Source organism: Staurois parvus, unplaced genomic scaffold (genome assembly GCF_062004578.1).
Source record: "Staurois parvus isolate SC_StPar_1 unplaced genomic scaffold, SC_StPar_1.0 ptg000845l, whole genome shotgun sequence".
NCBI classification, from domain to species: Eukaryota; Metazoa; Chordata; class Amphibia; order Anura; family Ranidae; genus Staurois; species Staurois parvus.
Window position 1 is genome coordinate 1,901,392 of NW_028318641.1, and position 26,342 is coordinate 1,927,733.

Genomic DNA, 26,342 nt, shown 5'->3' on the forward strand with positions numbered 1-26,342 from the left:
CCCACTGTGTTCAGATGTGTACAGTTTTGTATGCATCTGAATGCAGCATTAACCCCTTGATGCCGAGCGCACGCAAATATGAGGTCTCTCGGCGTCTGGGCCTTGACGCCGAGTGGCCGCATATTTGCGTGCAATTAGAAAATGCATATGTGCTGAGAGCGCACGCCCTGCGCGCTCCCAGCACATATGTCCGTGACTCACGGAAAGGTCCCGATCTCCCCTTTCGATCGGGACCTTTTCTGATCATGTGACCACCCTGACGGCGAATCACGGCGGTCACATGACCCTAAAATACCGCCCGCCTCCCTGCTTCTGAAACTCTTAAAGGGCTAGGAGGTGCCGTCGCTAAGAGGTTAAGGAAGTCCATGGGCTCAAGCACACAACTGTGTCTTGCAGCATAAAATTACGCTGCGTTCAGTAGCATACAATAAAAAAAAAACCCAAAAACTAGGATCCGTACATTCACCCATAATTAAAGAGTATGTAAACCCAACATTTCCTATTACTGATATGTTCCCGCTGTACCATGTACTTCTATGACAAAAAACTATCCTGTTCTCTTTGTGTCGCTTCCTTTTGTGAAATCCCTGGTGTTCCTGCCAGTCCCTCTGCTTTCCTATTAAACAATTTTTTTAAAAAAAACTGACCACACTAGGCAGGAGAGCACGGCATTGTCAGTTCTCTAGCTGTGCTAGGAACTCAGCCTGCTCTCCAATGATCAGACTTGTCCTGACACCCCCTCCATTCACTGGGAAGACCAGGGTGCTGCTGTTTCTCCTCCTTCAACTCTCTAAGCCCCTTATGCAGCTGAGAACAGCTGCCAGTATGTGATCACTTACAAACAAAAGAGGAAAAAAAAATATTCATAATGTTTTTTATATTTATACACAAATGTTTTTGTTTCATTTCTATTTTAAACGGAATGGGTTGTTTTCCAAGGTGAGGCTTTACTTATATTTAAGTTTGTGTAACATTTACATGCATACCAGAGTACAGCGGCCCCATTGTCTGTCCCTGCCGCTCAGGGTCGATACGTAACAATCATCGATGTGTAAGTCTGAGGTGCTGATAACACATTATTGATTTCACAATGAGTCACTCGTTTGGCATTTTGTAGGAGGAGCTAGTGCTCCTTATATATTACATTTTACAGGCCTTAGTCTCCCATCAGATCCGCTCTGATGACTAAAGGGGGGAGTGGCCCTGGTGAGACACAAAGTTGTCAAAGCTCCAGCAGGGGGCGGTGTGACATGTTTTGGCGCACTGCTTACTTTTTGTTTTTTCTTTTTAACCTCTTTACGCCGGCGCCTCCCGGCCCTTCAAGAGTTCCAGAAGCAGGGAGGCGGGACGGGGATTAAGGTCATGTGACTGCCGTGATGCATCGTCACGGCAGTCACATGATTGGGAAAGGTCCCGATCGAAAGGGGAGATCGGGACCTTTCCGTGAGTACCGGACATGTGGGCTGGGAGCGAGCAGGGCACGCGCTCTCAGCACATATGTCCTTTTTTAATAGACCGCAAATGTGCGGCCGCTCGGCGTCTAGGCTCAGACACCGGGAGGCCGCACATTTGCTTTCGGCCGGCGTGAAGGGGTTAACCCCTTCACGCCGGCACATCCCGGCCCTTCAAGAGTTTCAGAAGCTGGGAGGCGTGGCGGGGTTTAGGGTCATGTGACTGCCGTGACACGTAGTCACGGCAGTCACATGATCAGGAAAGGTCCCGATCGAAAGAGGAGATTGGGACCTTTCCGTGAGAACCGGACATGTGTGCTGGGAGCGCGCAGGACACGCGCTCTTGGCACGCGTCCTTTTTTAATAGACCGCAAATGTGCGGCCGGCGTCTGGGTGGCCGCACATTTGCGTTCAGCCGGCGTGAAGAGGTTAAAGAGTAACTCCACTTTTTTTGAGAAGAAAAAAAAAAAAACATTCCCCTCTGGGTGATCTATGTACACTTCAGGGATTTTAACAAACTTTGTTGCCAGCTTCTTACCTTTTGTTATTCTTAAAAACAATCGCTGTTTTGAGTCTGTGTCCATGCACAGAGTGAATCTAATGGGAGTGATTTTATAATTATTATCAATCAGCTGCTGCACACACAGGGCTCTAATGAAGAAAGTGGCAGGGTCTGCACCCTTAGAGATGGGATTTCCCTTCGGGAGTATCTCACCAAAAGTGACATTTTTGTTGCAGGGGATTCCCAAAATCAGACTTGTATTTTAGCGCAGACACCAGGAAAGATCAGGAGCCAAATCACACAAACAGGAAATGACATATCTGGGGGGAGTTCTGTATCCCATCTGTGTACAGAAGGCCTCCAGATCGCCAAGTTGCATTTTACAGAAAATGACAGCGCTGCAAAGGAACGGTCATTTCTATAACATTGAATTACAACATGACTTGTGTTACAATTGTATAGGTTATATTATTATCTTTTTAATTTGCTAATTTTTTTCCCACGGAAGTGGAGTTACCCTTTAAATTTATTTGAAGCGTTGCATAGTGACACTTCACTCATGTCTCTGCATGACAGCACAGTGCCTTGTGATGTGCCACCCAGTGGGGGAGATTTACTGAAACTGGAGCACTCCGAATCTGGTGCAGCTGTGCATGGCAGCCAATCAGCTTCTAACTTCAGCTTGTTCATTTACCCCCAGTTCACACCATCAAACCCGCCCCGCAGGCCAGAGTACTTGGTGTCATTCTGGACTCCAACCTATCCTTCCAGCCCCAAGTCCAATCACTAACAAACTCGTGCAGACTCCACCTCCACAACATCGCCAAAATCCACACGTTCCTAACCCCAGAAACCACTAAACATCTCATCCACTCCCTCATCATATCACGACTCGACTACTGCAACTCCCTCCTCACTGGCCTGCCTCGCCGCTGGCTATCCCCGCTTCAGTCTATCCTGAATATGGCAGCCAGACTCATTCACCTTTCTTACGGCTCCATCTCCGCCACCCCCCTCTGCCAATCCCTCCACTGGCTTCCGATTGCGCAACGGATCAAATTCAAAATCCTAACACTGACGTACAAAGCTGTCCACCATACTGCCCCGAACTACATCACTGACCTAATATCCAAGTACCGCCCAACAGGCACACTCCGCTCCTCACAAGACCTCCTTCTCTCTAGTTCCCTGGTCTCCTCCTCCCATGCCCGCCTCCAGGACTTCTCCAGGGTGTCACCCATCCTCTGGAACTCCCTACCCCAACCCATCAGATTATCACCTACTCTCCTCTCCTTTAGGCGCACCCTGAAAACCCATCTCTTCAGGGAAGCCTACCCCACCCCCTGCTAACTGTCGACCTCCTCCACTCTTCCTACCACTCCATCCCCCACAGCTATCTCCTCCTGTGCCACCATCCCCTCCCTCCTAGATTGTAAGCTCCAAGGAGCAGGGCCCTCAATCCCCTCATGTTTTGCATTGTATTGGTATTGTTCTGTCACATGTTCTGTCCCCCTCTGTAATGTACAGCGCTGAGCGAACTATTGGCGCTTTATAAATACTGTATAATAATAATAATAATGTGGCCGCACAGGCCGCTTTTTGCTCAGGCACAAGAGTGCATTCATTTGAATGGACACCCATGACACGCAGGGAAGAAGTCCCGGCACTTCTTTGGAAAACACAACCCGCACAGGAACCTCAGTTCCCAGTACGGCTGCGTTTCCCAGTGCAGGCGGCGTGCCATTAGAATTAATGGCACCCATCCGCAGGTATGCAATGCTCTGTGCGGGTGGTGCGGCTGCACGGATTTTCGTGCGGATCCGCAGCGGCACCACCAGCACAGATGTGAACTTAGAGTTAGGTTCTGACAATGAAACCTGGAAGCGGATTGATTTCTAAGCAGAGCTGCACCAGATTTTGCACCGTGCAGATTCAGTAATTAACCCCCCGTGTGCTTTGGAAGAAAGACACGTTGCATTTTTCCACACTAGCCTTGTGTGACCAGGGCACAGAGAACGCAATTGTTTTCTATGGCAGCTGATTTACTAAAACTGGAGAGTGCAAAGTCTGGGGCAATTCTGCATAGAAACCAATCAGCTTCCAGGTTTTATTGTCAAAGCTTCATTGCAAACTGAAGTTAGAAGCCGATTGGTTGCCGTGCACAGCTGCACCAGATTCTGAGTGCCCCGGTTTTAGTAACTCTTCCCCTGTGTGTCCTTGCGGTGATCAGCATTTATCCAGTGCAAAAGAAACACGGGTGACCGCTCATAGTGCGAATGAGCCCCTAAGGTGACATTAAAGTGGAGTTCCACCCAAAAGGGGAAGTTCCGCTTTAAAGATTGGAAAGATTGGTCCCCTGCTCCCCATTAAGGATTTTTTTTTGAGGAAGTGGGAACGGGTACCCGAATTTGACCCAAATCTGTATTCTTCAAGTAGAACGAAAAGGCAAAACCTTTCTCTTTTTTCATTTTGAATACAATAAGGGAGGGTCATAACCTCTGTCAGTAGTTTTTTGCCATCTGTGTCCCCACTGGGGAGATTTACCTTCACTTCCTGTGCCTTAGCCAAACAGGAAGTGAGAGGAAATCCCCAGTAGTCACCAGAATTAGTGTACCCATTAGAAGATTCTTTTACGTTTGGAAATAATGGTCACCAAGACCATTAGAGAGGGTGAATCTCCCTAACGGGGACACAGACAGCAATAAAAACCTGAAAGGGTTTCTAATCCCTCTCCACTCTATCCAAAACTAAAAGGAAAAAGTTTTGCCTTCAATTACAGTAAACTTTAACTTAGAAAAGTCCCTTCTATTGTTCTCAGCCTCCTCCAAATTCCCCTCTTTTTTTTTTAGCTGCTGACTTCCTGTTAGAGGGTAGCACCTGCTCTTGCTCCCTCCCGAGATGTACTATAGAATGGGACTCCAAACTTTGCAAACAGAGGACCAGTTTACTGTCCTTCAGACTTTAGGGGGGGCAGACCGTGGGAGTAAAGGAATTAAATAACTGTGGTCAGTAAGAGGAGGAACACCGCCCCATCATTGGTGTCAGTGGGGGGGGAATACCGCCCCATCGTTGTCACCAGTGGGAGGAATAGTGCCCCATCATTGGTATCAGTGGAAGGAGTAGTGCCCCATCATTGGTATCAGTGGGAGGAATAGTGCCCCATCATTGGTGTCAGTGGGAGGAGTAGTGCCCCATCATTGGTATCAGTGGGAGGAGTAGTGCCCCATCATTGGTATCAGTGGGAGGAGTAGTGCCCCATCATTGGTATCAGTGGGAGGAGTAGTGCCCCATCATTGGTATCAGTGGAAGGAGTAGTGCCCCATCATTGGTATCAGTGGGAGGAATAGTGCCCCATCATTGGTGTCAGTGGGAGGAGTAGTGCCCCATCATTGGTATCAGTGGGAGGAGTAGTGCCCCATCATTGGTATCAGTGGGAGGAATAGTGCCCCATCATTGGTATCAGTGAAAGGAATAGTGCCCCATCACTGATGTCAGTGGGAGGAATAGTGCCCCATCATTGGTGTCAGTGGGAGGAGTAGTGCCCCATCATTGGTATCAGTGGGAGGAGTAGTGCCCCATCATTGGTATCAGTGAAAGGAATAGTGCCCCATCATTGGTGTCAGTGGGAGGAATAGTGCCCCATCATTGGTGTCAGTGGGAGGAATAGTGCCCCATATTTGAGGTCAGTGGGAAGAATAGTGCCCCATCATTGGTGTCAGTGGGAAGAATAGTGCCCCATCATTGGTGTCAGTGGGAAGAATAGTGCCCCATCATTGGTATCAGTGGGAGGAATAGTGCCCCATCATTGGTATCAGTGGCAGGAATAGTGCCCCATCATTGGTGTCAGTGGGAGGAATAGTGCCCCATCATTGGTGTCAGTGGGAGGAATAGTGCCCCATCAATGGTGTCAGTGGGAGGAATAGTGCCCCATCATTGGTGTCAGTGGGAGGAATAGTTCTCCAAGGGCAGGAAAAAGGTAAGCAAAATGCTGCATGTGGCCCGTGGAGCACAGTCTGAAGAGGCAGGAGAGAGCAAGAAAGGGTGGCTACATTCTTACATACAGTGGGACCATGGAGAACGAACGTAGCCACCCTCTGACCGAATGTCAGGAGCTAATAAAAGGAATTTGTATATTTGGAGGAATCTGAAAGCAATAGAAGGGAATTTTCGGCGTTAAGAATGCACACTGGAGTAGATTATTTTGTCTTTACAACAGAGTTTAGTGTCACTTTAAGACCTATGGGGGCATGTAGCCACTGTGCAGCGTTTCAGGGCTTGTTCACTCTTGCTTTGCAATGTACATTGAGATCGCTCTTCAGACACCATTAACCCCATCAGGGAGATTCACCGTCTGCTGCTGAACTGCTTACTGTTATCACCGACAGTGAAAGAAAATCCAAAATTGGGTTGTTGCCAGGAAAGGAGGGGAAATCTTCCAATGGGGACACTAGTTCTACTGACAAACTGGGGATTTCCTCACTTTGCAGGGATTTCCTCTCACTTCCTGTTTTGGCTATGGGACAGGAAGTGAAGGAAAATACCCCCAATGGGGCACAGATGGCAAAAATAAATAAATCTGACAGGAGTTATACCCTCAATTACTCTATCCAAATTGAAAAAAGAAAAAAAAAAAAGAAGTTGTGCCTTTAGTTCTACTTTAGCCATTCAAACCCTGCCCCAGCCTGCTGCCACCACAGCCATTGCACGTGGCTGCGTGGCACTTGTAGAGCGGCCCTATTCACTTGAATGGGTCATTTTTGGTGTGAAGTACACCAGCTGAAAGTGATAGGGAGTGTAATTCCTGCAGCAAATCAAAGAAATGCAGGCATGGCATGTGCATTCCCTGGCCACTGCCGCAGGTAAAGGGGGAACAGTTGGGGGTGGTAAAAGCGTGGCTCAACCACATGGTTTTAATGCCCCATCCCCCTCCCCCAACCTTATGTGTAAAAGAGTCATTAGTGCACCACGGAGGCGCAGCGTCCAATCAAATTCTATGGCGGGCTGCAGCTGAACACTGTACCAAGTCATTCCCACATTTAGGGCCCTGTGTGTTCAGAAGACCACCCATGTTCCGGCACACTTTCCTGAACACACAGGGCCCCAAGATACCCCATAGGCATTGAGCCTAGAGCCTCACTGACACTTTCAGTCTGGCAGTGATATAAAAGGTCTCATTCACACCTGAGCGTCGTGAGAATTTGTGTTCCTGCTATGGATGCACCGAATATATCAAAAGGAGCAGGAGCTCCTTTTTTGGGCGAGCAACGTGCATACGGTAGCCCCATTCAAGTGAATGGGCTGGCCCAACGCAACACGCAAAATCCTGTGAGAATTGTATTGTGAAAATTGCGTAGCGGGAATGCTGGCTTACGTTGTGTGAATGAGGCCTTCATGGCCAAACGCTTGACGCGGCTAGACACGTTACACACGTATACAAGCTCAAGTGCTTTCTCTCTGCCAAAATGCTACTCCAGGAGGAAAGGCTTCTAGGAGGGATAGAGACATGTTCAGTGTGCATGACGCTCCAATCACTTTAGCCCCGGGCCATTTCTGGCACTTTTTTTTTACATGTTAAAATCAGTAATTATTGCTAGAAAATGGAATATATATTATATATATATATATATATATATATATACACACACACACACACACACAAAGTGGGGATCGAACGTTTGGGCACCCCAGCTAAAAATTTGTATTAATGTGCATAAAGAAGCCAAGGAAAGATGTAAAAATCTCCAAAAGGCATCAAATTACAGATTAGACATTCTTATAATATGTCAACAAAAGTTAGATTTTATTTCCATCATTTACACTTTCAAAATAACAGAAAACAAAAAAATGGCGTCTGCAAAAGTTTGGGCACCCTGCAGAATTTATAGCATGCACTGCCCCCTTTGCAAAGCTGAGACCTGCCAGTGTCATGGATTGTTCTCAATCATCGTCTGGGAAGACCAGGTGATGTCAATATCAAAGGTTTTAAATGCCCAGACTCATCTGACCTTGCCCCAACAATCAGCACCATGGGTTCTTCTAAGCAGTTGTCTAGAAAACTGAAACTAGTTGATGCTCACAAAGCTGGACAAGGCTATAAGAAGACAGCAAAGTGTTTTCAGATGTCAATATCCTCTGTTCGGAATGTAATTAAGAAATGGCAGTCATCAGGAACAGTGGAAGTTAAAGCAAGATCTGGAAGACCAAGAAAAATATCAGACAGAACAGCTCGCAGGATTGTGAGAAAAACAATTAAAAACCCACGTTTGACTGCACGATCCCTCCAGAAAGATCTGGCAGACACTGGAGTTGTGGTACACTATTCCACTATAAAGAGATACTTGTACAAATATGGTCTTCATGGAAGAGTCATCAGAAGAAAACCTCTTCTACGTCCCCACCACAAAAATCATCGTTTGAACTTTGCAAATGAACATATAGACAAGCCTGATGCATTTTGGAAACAAGTTCTGTGGACCGATGAGGTTAAAATTGAACTTTTTGGCCAGAATGAGCAAAGGTACATTTGGAGAAGAAGGGGCACAGAATTTAATGAAAAGAACCTCTGTCCAACTGTTAAGCATGGGGTTGGATCAATCATGCTTTGGGGTTGTGTTGCAGCCAGTGGCACAGGGAACATCTCATGAGTAGAAGGAAAAATGGATTCAATAAAATTTCAGAAAATTTTGGATGGTAACTTGATGCCATCTGTGAAAAAGCTGAAGTTAAAGAGAGGATGGCTTCTACAAATGGATAATGATCCTAAACACACCTCGAAATCCACGGGGGATTACATCAAGAGGTGTAAGCTGAAGGTTTTGCCATGGCCTTCACAATCTCCTGACCTCAACATAATTGAAAATCTGTGGATAGACCTTAAAAGAGCAGTGCGTGACAGACAGCCCAGAAATCGCGAAGAACTGGAAGACTTTTGTAAGGACGAATGGGCAAAGATACCTCAAACTAGAATTGAAAGACTCTTGGCTGGCTACAAAAAGCGTTTACAAGCTGTGATACTTGCCAAAGGGGGCAGTACAAGATATTAACTCTGCAGGGTGCCCAAACTTTTGCAGATGCCATTTTTTTGTTTTCTGTTATTTTGAAAGTGTAAATAATGGAAATAAAATCTAACTTTTGTTGACATATTATAAGAATGTCTAATCTGTAATTTGATGCCTTTTGGAGATTTTTCCATCTTTCCTTGGCTTCTTTATGCACATTAATACACATTTTTAGCTGGGGTGCCCAAACTTTCGATCCCCACTGTGTGCGTGTATGTATATATATATATAATAATATAGGCAGAGGCCCTAGAGAATAAATTGGTGGTTTTTGCATTTTTTAATCACTTTAGCCCCAGGCCATTTCTGGCACTTTTTGTTTACATGTTAAAATCAGTAATTTTTGCTAGAACATGGAATATATATATATATAAAAAAAACATAGGCAGGGGCCCTAGAGAATAAATTGGTGGTTTTTGCATTTTTTATGTCACGCAGTATTTACGCAGCAATATTTCAATTATTTGCTATTTTTGGGGGAAAATACACTTTTTTAATATTTTTGCGAGAAAATACAATACATACCCCAATTTGTTTGTAAAATATAAGAGACGATGTTACGCCGCGTAAATAGATAAAAAACATGTCACGCTTTATAACTGCGCACGCCCGTGCAATGGTGACAAACGGCGTAAATTTCACTGTCCATAGGCGACGCTTTAAAAGTCTTTACAGGTGACCACCTTAGATTTACAGAGGAGGTCTGGAGCTAGAATTACCGCCCATTATCTGAAGATCGGGGCGATACCTCACGTGTGGTACAATCGCTGTTTTCATGCGTGCGGGACCGACGTGTGTGTTCGCCTTTGCACGCGCGCATGGGGCACGGGGGCACTTTTTTTTTTTTATTTGTACATTTTAAATTTTTTAACCACTTTTATTGCTGCCACAAGGAATGTAAACATCCCCGTGACAACAATAGACACATGACAGGTACTCTTTATGGAGGGATCTGTGGTCTATGAGACCCCAAATTCCTCCTCTGCACTTGAAATCATTTGGAACACCAAGATCGGCGTTTTTGAATGCTTTCAGATTTTTAGCAATGGCGCCGAAAGTTTAAAATTAAACCGTAAGAAAGCCCCTCCTCCCATGAAGACTTCTGGGAAGTATGACATCACCATCGGTTCGCACGAACGGAGTGCGATTGTGATGTGGTGCAAAAAATGCATAGGAATAGGTGCAAATCCTTCACCGCATCAGTGTGAACCGACATTCAACCACCTGCTGTTACTGCTCCCCCATCCCCACGTGTAAATGAAACCTTGAAGATGACCGTTCCAATCGGGTCTGTCAGTTTTTCAGGCGGATCCTCCCTTCACTTCTATGGAGCAGCGGATGTAAATGGACTTGTGTCCGGTGACACCCGCCTGTCTCCAATCCAATCCGAAAAAAAAAAGACAAAACAGAAGGGCGTCTGTTCCCCTTCCATCTAGTTCAGGGGTGTCAAACTGGCTGCCCTCCAGCTGTTGCCAAACTACAAGTCCCATGAGCCATTGCAACATTGACAGTTACAAGCATGACTCCCAAAGGCAGAGGCATGATGGGACTTGTAGTTTGACAACAGCTGGAGGGCCACCAGTTTGACACCCCTGCCGTAAGTGATGTCAGGTCATTGCTTCCAGGTTCACAGTCGATTCCGGATTTATTCGGCTGTCCGGCCAGCTGCTGGACGTGCTGGCTAGTCGTTCAGGACGGGAGATCCTGAGATAGCAGCGGGAGCCAGTGGCTGGGGAGGGGACTGGAACGTCCCTTCCTGCTGCTTGTACAAGAAAGCCAACTGCCGGCAGGAATCACTTATTTATTTATTTCAGGTACTTATATAACACCATCAATTTACACAGCACTTTACATATATATTGTACATTCACATCAGTCTCTAACCCTCAAGGGGCGTACAATCTAAGGTCCCTAACTCACATTCATGCATACACATACTAGGGACAATATAGACAGGAGACAATTAACATACCAGCATGTCTTTGGAGTGTGGGAGGAAACCGGAGTACCCGGAGGAAACCAACGCAGGCACAGAGAGAACATGCAAACTCCAGGCAGGAGGTGCCATGGTTGGGATTCGAACCAACGACCCGAGTACTGCCAGGTGGAAGTGCTAACCATTTAGGCATTGTGCTGCCCATATCACTTCATGACAACCACGGAAATTGCAGGGGAGCACAGGTACGCCGCCGGTCCAGAATTGGTTAATCATTTACCGCCCACTCGCAGGAAATTTACTGTAAGCAGGCGGCTAATGTAAAAAATATATTTCCAGCTTTTTTCTGGGTTTGGGGTGCGCATGCCCCTTGCTGATGGACTGGACACAGCACAAGGTTTTTCAGCAGGTTTCTGCTAATAATTACGGCTGAAACTTGCTGATCGGCTGTAGCCAATCACAGCACAGAGTCCTGTGTTTACAAACACACTGAGCTCTGCACACAGACTGTGATCTCGCTGTTTGTCTTCCAGTGTTCATTTTGTCGACGAAAACTAAAACAATTCAGATGACTAAAGTACGACTAAAACTAAACTGAAATCTGACGTCAAACTTTACACTGGTTTCTTCTCCCTAAAAAGCAGGGAGAAAAAGCAGCCAGATCCGTGAGCAGGCACACAGTTAACCCCTTGATGTCCCCTGGATGGTAAAGTGGTTGTGAAGGCTGAAGGTTTTTTGCCTTCATGCATTCTGTGTATGAAGGTAAAAAAAAACGTTTGTGTGCAGCATTCCCCCAGTCTCCCCTAAGTCCTCCTGCACACGGGACGTTTTTACAGCGGCTGCATTTGGCGTTTTTTTGTACAGGCAGTAAACCCCCCCCCCCAGCATGTTATCCTTTGTGCCTGTACACACATAAGTTTTAATCAGCGTTTTTTTGGCAGGGGCTGTTTTTGGCTGGAAAAGCCCCAGAAATAGTGGGTTTCTAGCGGAGTTTTTTAGATTTAAAAACGCAGTAAAAAGCGGGAAATTAGCGTTTTTGGACTTTTTTTGAGCAAAATAAAAAAAAAATTGGGGGGGGGGGGGGGCTGGAGGGGTAAGAAAACGGCGGTCACATGATCGAGAAAGGTCCCGATCGAAAGAGGAGAGCGGGACCTTTCCATGAGTACCGGACATGTACTGGCAGCGCGCAGTGCGTGCGTTCTCAGCACATATGTTTTTTCTTAATAGAAGGCAAATGTGCGGCTGCTCGGCGTCCAGGCCCAGATACCGGGAGGCCGCACATCTGCATTCGGCCGGCATGAAGAGGTTAAAACACACACAAGTAAGAATGGGCGCATGGAATTTGCAGCGTTTTCAGTGCGAACTCCGCACCGCATCAGAATCGCACCACGTTCATGCGAACCGATGCGGGGGTGTATGTTAACAACACCCTGAAAGCGGTCCGCAAAATGCAGTGCGATGTGCAGAATCGGATCGCATAGGTGTGAATACCCATGCGATCCGATTCTAGTGCACACCCAAAAAAGGGTTCTGCATGTTTTTGGTGAGATTAGACCCATACAAAATGTACGGCTCCGATCGCACCGCACACAGATCGCATGTGATTGGCGCAGGAATGCGGTGCGGTTCTGGTGCGAATCACACGCGATATATCGCACCGCATATATGTGAACCCGGGCTTGGTGATGTCAAGTGTCAGTTAGTGACTTTCCCAGCCAGTATCTGTTAGCACCAGATTGCCCGCCGCTCTATCACAGTCCCACTATAAGTCGCTGATCACCGCCATTACTAGTATAGCGCCATAGCTGCGTATATCCCAGTATTATTATACAGAATTCATATATTATTAGACAGGATTTATATACATTATTATTATTATACAGGATTTATATATTATACAGGATTTATATTTATTATTATTATTCAGGATTTTTTTTTTATTATTATTATTATTATACAGGATTTATATATTATTATTATTATAAAGGATTTATATATTATTATTATTATAAAGGATTTATATATTATTAATATTATACAGGATTTATTATTATTATTATTATACAGGATTTATATATTAATATACAGGATTTATTTATTATTATTATACAGGATTTATATTATTATTATTATTATTATTATTATACAGGATTTATATATTATTTTTATACGGGATTTATTATTATTATTATTATTCAGGATTTATATTATTATTATTATACAGGATTTATATATTATTATTATTATACAGGATTTATATTATTATTATAATACAGGATTTATATATTATTTTTATACGGGATTTAATTATTATTATTATACAGGATTTATTTATTATTATACAGGATTTATATATTATTATACAGATTTATTATTATTATTATTATAAAGGATTTATATATTATTATTATTATTATACAGGATTTATATATTAATATACAGGATTTATTTATTATTATTATACAGGATTTATATTATTATTATTATTATACAGGATTTATATATTATTTTTATATGGGATTTATTATTATTATTATTATTATACAGGATTTATATACATTATTATTATTCAGGATTTATATATTATTATTATTATTATAATACAGGATTTATTTATTATTATTATACAGGATTTATTTAATATTATACAGGATTTATATACATTATTATTATTATTATTCAGGATTTATATATTATTATACAGATTTATTATTATTATTATTATACAGGATTTATATATTATTATTATTATTATACAGGATTTATATATTATTATTATTCAGGATTTATTTTTTATTATTATTATACAGGATTTATGGCGCCAACAGTTTGCTCAGCGCTTTACAATATAACGGGGGACAATACAGCAACCATACAGTTCAATACAAGAGGGATAGGAGGGCCCTAATCCTGGGAGCTTACAATCTAGGAGATTTACCCCATTGTTTGTAGACACTACAACTTCCACATAAACCAATCAATATACACGGATTGGGATTTTTTTTTTTACCGAAGACATGTCGCAGAATACATTTAGGCCTCTATTTATGAAGAAATGTCATTTTATTGGATATGTTTTATAGCAGAAAATATTTTTTTTCAAAATGTTCGTTCTGTTTTTTGTTTATATCACCAAAAATAAAAAAAACAACTCAGTGTTGATTAAACACCAGCAAAAGAAAGCTCTATTGGTGACAAAAAGTGATATAAACTTGGCTTGTGTACAGCGCAGCGGCGGACTGACAACTCCTGGGGCCCCCGGGCAATAGGGGATCATGGGGCCCCTGTGTCCTTGCCCACACTCAAAGCACACCCAAAAAAGCCTAAAAAAAAAAAAAAAAAAAAAAAAAAAGGTACCAGGGGCATTTCGTGGGGCCCCCTACTGACCCCGGGCTGAGTGCTCGAATGGCGAATGGTCAGTCCGCCCCTGGTACAGCGTTGCATGACCGCGCAATTACCAGTTAAAGTAGCACAGAGCTGAATAGCAAAAAAAAAGCCCTGGTGATGACGGGGTCAAACCTCCCGGCGCTGAAGTGGTTGTCGGCGGCAGATCCCCCCCTTCCCGGCGCGATGTATTCGTGGCCACCAAGTGGCGCGGTACCGCTGCGGTTTTGGTAAAAGTTGCGTCTTTTTGTGCGTTTGGCGCTCCACTGAAGCGGAAATGGGCAAAAACGCGCGTACTCCATACAGCGGCCGGGGAGGATTTGTACACAAACTGCGGCAAATATGACCCTGGTATTGCGCGCGGTGGGCGGAACCGCCGAACGCAACGCATTCACGTGAACGAGGTTGCGTCACAGCTGCGTGCAATGCAGACGGTCGCCGTGGGCCTCTGAGGGTTAAAATGGGCATGTAGGGGGTGGCACGGTGCCCCCCGGAGGGTGTCCCGGGGGTGTGGGGAGGTAAGTACACCTACAAGGCTCCTGACAACAACACATGTCCCCCAAATCCGGTCATGGAGGGTGACACGTGTCCCCGGACATCCCAGAATAATAACGGGGGAATTCTATCACATCAGCCCGGAATGTCACCAACCTATACCGTGTCCTCTCCTCACTCCCGATCAACAAGTGCCCGGATGTAGAGCGGGAGCGGGGGGGATGGGGGGCACTTACCTCAGATCTATGATGGTGGTGGTAGGGGGGGTCACTTACCTCTCATAGCAGAGGCGGAGCAGGAGGAAGGCCAGGGCCAGCGGCAGGGTGACATAGAGCTGGGCGGGGGACACGGCTCCGGTCCCCTCACTGTTCTCCAGATCCTCCCAGCTGTAATTACACGGCAACCAGATCCGATCCCACCAGAACCAGTCGGTCAGTGTGTGAGCGGCCATCCTGAGAGGAGAGACCGACAGAGAGAGAGGTGAGGAGAGGAGGAGGGGGGAGGGGAGGAGAGGTGAAGGAGTAGGAGGAGGAAGGGGGCAACACCGAGGAGGGAGAGAGAGAGAGAGGAGACCTCACCGCACAACTCTCCTCTCCTCACACAGACGGACGGGGGAGGGGGCGGAGCAGGAGGGTTTTTCCTTTTTTTTTTTATTCAGCTTTATAAAGAGGAAAAAGAATCGAAAGACGACAGAGAGAGAAAACACTGAGATAGAGAACACCGAGAGAGAGAACACCGAGAGAGAGGGAGGAAAGAGAAAACACTGAGAGAGGAGAGAGAGAACAGAGAGAGAGAACACAGAGAGAGAGAGATCACTGAGAGAGAGGAGAGAGAGAACACTGAGAGAGAGGGAGGAAAGAGAAAACACTGAGAGAGGAGAGAGAGAACAGAGAGAGAGAACACAGAGAGAGAGAGATCACTGAGAGAGAGGGAGGAAAGAGAAAACACTGAGATAGAGAACACAGAGAGAGAGGAGAGAGAGAGAACACTGAGAGAGAGGGAGGAAAGAGAAAACACTGAGAGAGGAGAGAGAGAGAGAGAACACAGAGAGAGAGATCACTGAGAGAGAGGAGAGAGAGAACACTGAGAGAGGGAGGAAAGAGAAAACACTGAGAGAGGAGAGTGAGAACAGAGAGAGAGAGAGAACACAGAGAGAGGGAGGAAAGAGAAAACACAGAGAGGAGAGAGAGAACACAGAGAGAGGAGAGAGAGAGAACACAGAGAGAGAGGAGAGAGAGAGAACACAGAGAGAGAGGAGAGAGAGAGAACACAGAGAGAGGAGAGAGAGAACAATGAGAGAGGGAGGAAAGCGAAAACACTGAGAGAGGAGAGAGAGAACACAGAGAGGAGAGAGAACACTGAGAGAGAAGAGAGAGAGAACACTGAGAGAGGAGAGAGGGAACATTGAGAGAGAGAGGAGAGAGGGAACATTGAGAGAGAGAGGAGAGAGAGAACATTGAGAGGAGAGAGAGAACATTGAGAGAGGAGAGAGAGAACATTGAGAGAGAGGCGAGAGAGAACACTGAGAGAGAGGCGAGAGAGCACTGAGAGAGAGGGAACAGAGAGAGAGGAGAGAGAACATTGAGAGAGGCGAGAGAGAACACTGAGAGAGAGGAGAGAGAGAACACTGAGAGAGAGAGGAGAGAGAGAACATTGAGAGAGAGAGAGAACACTGAGATAGAGAACACTGAGGGAGAGAGAGGGGGAGAGCACTGAGATAGAGAACACAGAGAGGAGAGAGAGAGAGCACTGAGAGGGAGAGAGAGAACACTGAGAGAGAGGAGAGAGAGAGAACAGAGAGAGGTGAGAGAGAACACAGAGAGAGAGGGGAGAACCCAGGGAGAGAGAGCACTGAGAGAGAGGAGAGAGAGAACACAGAGAGGAGAGAGAGAAAGACACAGAGAGAGAGAACACAGAGAGAGGAGAGAGAACACCGAGAGAGAGGAGAGAGAACACTGAGAGAGGAGAGAGAGAAACAGAGAGAGAGAGAGAACACAGAGAGAGAGGAGAGAACTCTGAGAGAGAGAGGAGAGAGAACACAGAGAGAGAGAACACTGAGAGAGAGAGGAGAGAGAACACTGAGAGAGAGAACACAGAGAGAGAGGGGAGAGAGAACACAGAAAGAGAGAACAGAGAGAGAGAGGAGAGAGAACACCGAGGGAGAGAGGAGAGAAAGAGCACCGAGAGAGAGGAGAGATGGAACACCGAGAGAGAGGGGGGAGAGAACACAGAGAGAGCACTGAGAGAGAGGAGAAAGAACACACAGAGTGAGAGGAGAGAGAGAAGGGAGAGCGAGAACACAGAGAGAGGAGAGAGAGAACACAGAGAGAGAGAACACAGAGGGGGAGAGAGAGAGAGAGAACACACTGAGACAGAGAGGAGAGAACACTGAAAGAGAATAGAGAGGAGAGAGAGAGAACACAGAGAGAGGAGAGAGAGAACACAGAGAGAGGAGAGAGAAAACACTGAGAGGAGAGGGAGAACACAGAGGGAAAGGAGAGAGAGAACACTGAGGGGAGAGAGAGAACAGAGAGAGAGAGAAGAGAGAACACAGAGAGAGAGCACTGAGAGAGAGAGGAGAGAGAACACAGAGAAAGGAGAGAGAACACTGAGAGGGGGGGAACATAGAGAGAGAGGAGAGAGAGAACACCAAGAGAGATAGAGGAGAGAGAGAACATTGAGAAATAGGAGCAAGAACACTGAGAGAGAGAACACAGAGAGGAGAGAGAGAGGGAACACAGAGAGAGGAGAGAGAGAACACAGAGAGAGAGGGGGGGAGAGAGAACACAGAGAGGAGAGAGAGGAGGGAGAGGGGAGAGAGAGGAGGGAGAGGGGAGAGAGAGAACAGAGGGAGAGAGAACACCGAGAGAGAAGGGAGAGAGAGATAGGAGAGAGAACACTGAGAGAGAGAGAACACTGAGAGAGAGTGAGAGAGAGAAAACTGAGAGAGGGGAGAGAACAGAGAGAGAGAAGAGAGAGAACACAGAGAGAGAGGAGAGAGAACACCGAGAGAGGGAGGGAGAGGAGCGAGAAAATGGAGAGAGAGAGAACACAGTGAGGGGAGAGAGAGAGCACTGAGAGAGAGAGAACACAGTGGGGAGAGAGAACACACCAGGGGAGGGAGGGAGCACTGAGAGAAAGAGGAGAGAGAACACAGAGAGGAGATAGAACACTGAAAGAGAGGAGAGAGAGAGAGGAGAGAGAACATCAAGAGTAAGAGAGAGGACACTGAGAGAGAGAGGAGAGAACGCAGAGAGTGAGAGAGAGAACACTGAGAGAGAGGAGAGAGAACACAGAGAGAGGAGAGAGAGCACTGAGAGATGGATGACAGAGAGAGAACACTGAGAGAGGAGAGATTGCAGAGATGGATGAGAGAGCGAGAACTCAGAGAGAGAGGAGAGAGAACACTGAGAGATGATGAGAGGAGAGAGAACACTGAGAGATGATGACAGAGAGAGAGAACACTGAGACAGAGAGAGAGGAGAGAGAACACTGAGAGATGGATGACAGAGAGAGAGAACACAGAGAGAGAGAGAGGAGAGAGAACGCTGAGAGATTGATGACAGATGGAGAGAACACAGAGATGGATGACAGAGAGAGAGCACTGAGATGACAGAGAGAGAGAGAACACGGAGAGATGACAGAGAGAGAGAACACTGAGATGGATGACAGAGAGAGAACACTGAGATGGATGACAGAGAGAGAGAACACTGAGATGACAGAGAGAGAGGAGAGAGAACACTGAGAGATGGATGACAGAGAGAGAGAACACAGAGAGAGAGAGAGAGAGGAGAGAGAACGCTGAGAGATTGATGACAGATGGAGAGAACACAGAGATGGATGACAGAGAGAGAGCACTGAGATGACAGAGAGAGAGAGAACACGGAGAGATGACAGAGAGAGAGAACACTGAGATGGATGACAGAGAGAGAACACTGAGATGGATGACAGAGAGAGAACACTGAGATGGATGACAGAGAGAGAGAACACTGAGATGGATGACAGAGAGAGAACACTGAGATGGATGACAGAGAGAGAGAACACTGAGATGACAGAGAGAGAGAGAGAAAACACTGAGATGACAGAGAGAGAGAGAGAAAACACTGAGATGACAGAGAGAGAGAACACTGGGATGACAGAGAGAGAACACTGAGATGACAGAGAGAGAACACTGGGATGACAGAGAGAGAACACTGGGATGACAGAGAGAGAACACTGGGATGACAGAGAGAGAACACTGGGATGACAGAGAGAGAACACTGAGATGACAGAGAGAGAACACTGAGATGACAGAGAGAGAACACTGAGATGACAGAGAGAGAACACTGAGATGACAGACACAGAGAGAGAACACTGAGATGGATGACATACAGAGAGAGAACACTGAGACGGATCACAGAGAGAGAGAACACAGAGATGGATGACAGAGAGAGAGAGAACACTGAGACAGAACACTGAGAGATTAATGACAGAGAGAGAGAGAGAACACTGAAAGATGGATGACAGAGAGAGAGAACACTGAGATGGATGACAGAGAGAGAGAGAATACTGAGATGACAGAGAGAGAGAGAGAGAGCACTGAGATGACAGAGAGAGAGAACACTGAGATGACAGAGAGAGAGAGAACACTGAGATGGATGACAGAGATAGAACACTGAGATGACAGAGAGCGAGAGCACTGAGATGGATGAGAGAGAACAATGAGAGATGGATGACAGAGAGAGAGAACACTGAGGTGGATGACAGAGAGAGAGAACACTGAAGTGGATGACAGGGAGATAGAGAGAAAGAACACTGCGGTGGATGACAGAGAGAGAACACAGAGATGGATGACAGGGAGAGAGAGAGAAAGAACACTGAAGTGGATGAGAGAGAACATTGAGGTGGATGACAGAGAGAGAGAACACTGAGGTGGATGACAGAGAGAGAGAACACTGAGGTGGATGACAGAGAGAACACTGAGGTGGATGACACAGAGAGAGAACACTGAGAGATGGATGACAGGGAGAGAGAGAGAGCACTGAGATGGATGACACAGAGAGAGAGAGAGAACACTGAGAGATGGATGACAGAGAGAGAGAGAACACAGAGATGGATGACAGGTGGAGAGAGAACAATGAGAGATGGATGACAGAGAGAGAGAGCACTGAGATGACATAGAGGGGGAGAACACAGAGATAGATGACAGAGAGAGAGAGAGAGAGAGAGACCACTGAGAGATGGATGAAAAAGAGAGAGATGACAGGAAGAGAACACAAAGGACTGACTTAGAGAGAGATGGATGACAGGAAGAACAGAGTGAGAGATGACAGGGAGAGAAGACACTGAGGACTTTAAATAAATCCTTTACATGGGCTCTTCCCCTCTCCCCCTTTATATTACCCCTTCCCTACTCCTTTCCCATACAAACCGCATGTCATTTGGTCCTTCCAATAAAGCTCATTTGAATTGAATTTGATGTCAGAGAGAGAAAACTGAGAGACAAAACACAGAGATGAGAGATGACATAGAGAGAAAACACAGATATGAGAGAGAGGGAACATTGAGAGATGACCGAGAGAGAACACAGAGATGAGAGATGACAGAGAGAGAGAGAACATTGAGAGATGACAGAGAGAGAGAACATTGAGAGATGACAGAGAGAGAGAGAGAACACTGAGAGATGAGAAAGAGAGCATTGAGAGATGACAGAGAAAAACTGAGAAATGAGAGATGACTGAGAGACAGATCCTTTTATATGGACTTTCCCCCATCCCCCTTTATATTACACCTTAACCCACCAAAGACTGCCCTAGAGCTACCCCCCCCCCCTCCCCCCACACACTTCCCATACAAACTCAACTGCTTTGCCAATACCAAAATGTATCTGGTCCTGATAATAAAGCTTCTTTGAATTTGATATTGTGATGTCAGAGAGAGGTGATAAAGAGGAAAGAATGAGGTATGACACAGAGAGAACAGAAAGATGGCTGAGAGATAACAACTCAAACTTAAAAAATGCTAACTTTGTGTTTAACGTGTTTAAACCACCGAACAAATATTGTGACAAATGATACAATGGAATTGTAACAATCACAATGTGCTATAACCGTACAGTTGTGCTCAAACGTTTGCACCCCCTGGCAGAAATGGTGACATTTTGGCATTGATATTGAAAATATGACTGATCATAGCAAAACTGTCTGTCACGTGAGCTGCATTGAGTAGGCTAGATACTGAGCCACGGGGATCAGAAAACAACTGTCAAAACACCTGTGTAACAAGGCAATGGAGCGATTGTTACTCAGGTGTGATTGTTTCAAGGAGCACAATACAACGATACTTGAAAAAAAAATGAGCTGCATGGTTGAGTTGCCAGAAAGAAGCCTTTACTCCACCAATGCCACAGAAAATCCCAGTGAGGCGTGTCAAGGTGTTGTCAGGTGTATTGTATCCGGGCTTCTTTCTGGCAACTTGTCCATGCAGCTCATTTTTGTTCAGGAATCATCATATTGTGTTCTTTGAAACAACCACACCATCTTTTTCCAGAGCAGCCTGTATATCTCCTGAGGTTCCCTGTGGGGTTTTCTTTGTATCCCTAACAATTCTGGCTGTTGTGGCTGCAATCATTCTGGGTCTACCTGACCTTGGCTTGGTATTAAGAGATCCCCAAATGTTCCACTTCTTAATAAGTGTTTGAACTGTACTGACTGGCATATTCAAGGCTTTGGATATCTTTTCATATCCTTTTCCATCTTTATAAAGCTCCATTACCTTGTTACTCTGATCTTTTGACAGTTCTTTTCTGCTCACCATGGTTCAGTATCTAGCCTGCATCAGTGAGAGCTAACAAACTCATTGACTATTTATATACTAATTACAATTTAAAAAGCCACAGATGTGGGAAATTACCCTTTAATTGCCCTTTTACCCCGTGTGTGTCACCTTGTGTGTCTGTACCAAGGCCGAACATTCCAGGGGAGGGAAACTTTAGATCTGGGTTGTTTGGGGGATTTCTGTTATCATTAGGATTTAAAAAGGAGGCAAACAAGTATGTGATGATACATGTCTTCATATATTCACCATCCTTCAATAAAAGACAATTTGTTGGTTTGATCAGTCGTATTTTCACTGTCAGTGCCAACATTTCTCCATTTCTGCCGGGGGAGGGAGACTTGTCAGCACAACTGTACATCAGTACAAATAAAACTCTGGATATCATAACACAGAGTCCCCTCTGAAACAAATCCTCATCCTTGGAAATAATGTGCTCGGTGCAAAATGTGTTTAATTCATTTCCAATGATTCTGCGTCTTCCACCAGTTTCGGGAATCGCTCACTCTCAGGGATTGGCACCCACTAGACGGAGTTGAACACTCATCTCTAAGTTGGTTGAAATTTGCATTTTAGCTGGATCCACTCTCTCTTCACGCCTTTCTCCTCTTCCAGTGTACCGGCTCCCCCAACCCAGAAAACAAATTAGGGAGAAGAGGCTCACCAAACAGTTGTGTTGTATGCTGACAGGAGGAGAGAGCAAATCCCCTGGTGCTGCTTCGTCACTTGGGGGGAAGGGAATGCATTTAGCTGCAATCCCCTTACCACACATACTCCAGATGCACAGCACACACTCCATGCCAATCCTGACCATGTATGCAACGTGCACACTGCATGCCAACCATGAACATGCATGCATTGTGCACACTCCATGCCAACTATGAACATGCATGTATCGTGCACACTCCATGCAACCGTGAACGTTCATGCACCGTGCACACTCCATGCCAACCATGAACATCCATGCATCGTGCACACTCCATGCCAACCATGAACATCCATGCATCGTGCACACTCCATGTCAGCCATGGCCAAGCTTGCACCTTACACACTTCATGCCAACCAAGAACATCCGTGCATCGTGCACACTCCATGTCAGCCATGGTCAAGCATGCACCGTGCATACTCCATGCCAACCATGAACATCCATGCACCATGCACACTCCATGTCAGCCATGGTCAAGCATGCACCGTGCATACTCTTGCCAACCATGAACATTCATGCACTGTGCACACTCCATGGCAACCATGAACATTCATGCTACATGCACACTCTATGCCAACCATGGCCAAGCGTACACAGTGCAAACTCCATGCCAACCGTGAACATTTATGCACCGTGCACATACTATGCGGATCATGAACATTCGTACGCGTGCATACTAGATGCCAACCATGGCCAAGCATGCACAGTGAACACTCTATGCCGACCATTAACATGCATGCATCGTGCATACTCCATGGCAACCATGAACATTCATGCATCGTGCACACTCCATGCCAACCATGAACATTCATGCATCGTGCATACTCCATGCCAACCATGAACATTCATGCATCGTGCACACTCCATGACAAGCATGAACATTCATGCATTGTGCACACTCCATGCCAACCATAAACATTCATGCATCGTGCACATTCCATGCCAACCATGAACATTCATGCATCGTGCATACTCCATGCCAACCATGAACATTCATGCATCGTGCACACTCCATGACAAGCATGAACATTCATGCATTGTGCACACTCCATGCCAACCATAAACATTCATGCATCGTGCACATTCCATGCCAACCATGAACATTCATGCATCGTGCACACTCCATGCCAACCATGAACATTCATGCATCGTGCACACTCCATGCCAACCATGAACATTCATGCATCGTGCACACTCCATGCCAACCATGAACATTCATGCATCGTGCACACTCCATGCCAATCATGGCCAAGCATGCACAGTGCAAACTCTATGTCAACCGTGAACATTCAAGTACTGTACACACCATGCCAACCATGAACATTTGTGCACCGTGCACACTCCATACCAACCATGGTCTCGCATGCACATTGCATACTCCAAGTTGTCCATAGCCATGCATGCATAGTGCACACTTAATACCAACCATGGCCAGTTGTAGCAAGAGGGGCGGAACACAAGTGATGGGGGGCGCACCTATTGTACTTCATACATGAGTGGCAGGGGAGGGAGGCCCAATTCTGCAACTTCTCCTCTAAGCGCTAGGCAATTCCATCTTGGTACTGCTTGGATCTGTCACATTGTATAGTGTATAGCCAGTAGCAGAGAGGGTGATGATTCCCATTTTCCAAGGAAGATACAAGCTATTGGCTATGTGTGTACAAGCGTGGAAATTAGTGGAAAATTGCACAATGAGAACATATGGCATCAGCTGTAGAAATATGTTACAAGAACTCGTGTCTTCTGATATCTCAGGGCGGCTGAAGTGCTTTCCAAAAATTGTGATTAGCTGAATCACAGAAGCCGTCCATTGCTAACACAGGCTGCAGATACATGATAACCTACTAGGAGAAATCATTTGGACTGTCTGGAATATATCAGGATCTCGATATAACGGGTCCTATGGATGGAACGTGACCTATAGCAAGGAGTCAGAATCATTGTTGTATTTTAAATTCTGCAACGAGAACTGGAAAAAGATGCCATTGCCATAAATATATGGAAATGCCAATATGACTGACTTCATGGCTAAAAACTCATTCTGTAGCTCAGGGGTCTCCAAACTCTTCAGTACATCCCCCCCACATCAGTGTCCCCTCTTACGTAAGGTTACCATCAGACTCCCTCTTGCATCAGAGTTCTACCATACATCAGGGTACGATCAGAGTCCTCCTTACACCCCCCTTACATCATTGTCCCAATAAGACTCCCCCTTACATCAACGTCCCCCCTAACATCAGAGTCCCATCCAAGTCCCCCCTACATCAGGGTCCCCATCAGAGTACCCTCTTACATCAAAGTCCCCATCAGACTCCCCCTTACATCACAGTGCCATCAGAGTCCTCCCTACATTAGGGTCCCATCAGAGTGCCCCTTACATCAAGGTCCCCATCAGACTCCCCCTTACATCACAGTGCCATCAGAGTCCTCCCTACATTTGGGTCCCATCAGAGTGCCCCTTACATCAAGGTCCCCATCAGACTCCCCTCTACATCACAGTGCCATCAGAGTCCTCCCTACATTTGGGTCCCATCAGAGTGCCCCTTACATCAAGGTCCCCATCAGACTCCCCCTTACATCACAGTGCCATCAGAGTCCTCCCTACATTAGGGTCCCATCAGAGTGCCCCTTACATCAAGGTCCCCATCAGACTCACCCTTACATCACAGTGCCATCAGAGTCCTCCCTACATTAGGGTCCCATCAGCGTGCCCCATACATCAAAGTCCCCATCAGACTCCCCCTTACATCACAGTGCCATCAGAGTCCTCCCAACATTAGGGTCCCATCAAAGTGCCCCTTACATCAAGGTCCCCCTCAGACTCACCCTTACATCAGGGTCCCCATCACAGTTCTCTCTTACACGAAGGTCCACATCAGACTCCCTCTTACATTAGAGTCCTGCCTTACATCAGGGTCCCCATTAGAGTCCCCCCTTATATCCAGGACCCCATCAGAGTCCCCCCTTACATCAGGGTCCCCATCAGAGTCCTTCCTTACATTAGGGTCCCCATCAGAGTCCCCCCCTTACATCAGGGTCCCCATCAGAGTCCCCCTTAAATCAGGGTTCCCATCAGAGTCCCACCTAACATCAGGGTCCCCATCAGAGTCCCCCTTACATCAGGGTTCCCATCAGAGTCCTCCTTATCACTCTAAGGCTTACAGTGTGAGCCGGGAGGCAGAGCAGGAAGTTCAACCCTCCTGTGACAGCTGGGGCAAGCACATCATTGGACGCTTGGAAGTCAACAATCCTAGCAACCAATGATGGGAATGATGACAAAACAGCGCGGGAAACCTGTGCTGGAGATTGTGGGTGGTAGGGTGATGTTGGGGGACTCAACATCATTAGTGCACATTGAGGATACACCACTGACCTTGCCAGATAAAACCTTATAGCGGCCCAGGCGTGGCCCATGGGCCATAGTTTGGAGACCAGGAGATCTAGACTAAACAAAATCACAGCTTTTTGGTAAAGCCCATCATTCTGTTTTTAGAAGAAGCAATGAGACCTTTAAAGAGAAGAATCCAGTCCCTACAGTAAAACGTGGTGGAGGGTCACTGATGTTTTGGGGTTGCTTTGCTGCTTCAGGCACTGGATGTCTTGACCGTGTGCATGGCATTATGAAATCTGAAGACTACCAAAGAATTCTGAGGGGCAATGTAGGGCCCAGTGTCAGAAAGTTGGGTCTCCGTCAGAGGTCATGGGTCTTCCAGCAGGACGGTGACCCAAAGCACACATCAAAAAGCCCCCAGAAATGGTTTCAGACAAAGCGCTGGAGAAGACTGAACTGGCCAGCAATGAGTCCGGATCTCAATCCCATAGAGCTCCTGTGGAGAGATCTCAAAACAGCAATTGGGAAAAGGAACCTTTCCAATCTGAGAGACCTGGAGCAGTTGGTGAAAGAAAAGCACTCCAAAATTCCAGTAGAGAGGTGGAAGAAACTCATTGATGGTTACAGGAACCCATTGATTTCAGTTATTTTTTCCAAGGGGTGTGC

At 46.1% G+C, this 26,342-nt stretch overlaps 1 protein-coding gene across 1 annotated transcript in view; it reads right to left on the reverse strand.

Moving 5' to 3' along the window:
• CERS3 (ceramide synthase 3) overlaps window positions 1–15,435 on the reverse strand; it is a 192,092-nt gene extending 176,657 nt beyond the window's left edge. Inside the window, exon 1 of the mRNA XM_089655531.1 lies at window positions 15,102–15,435. Coding sequence (XP_089511657.1) covers window positions 15,102–15,277 — 176 coding nt within the window. The 5' untranslated portion in view covers window positions 15,278–15,435. The remainder of the gene's footprint in view (window positions 1–15,101) is intronic.
• Between the last annotated feature and the right edge of the window lie 10,907 nt (window positions 15,436–26,342).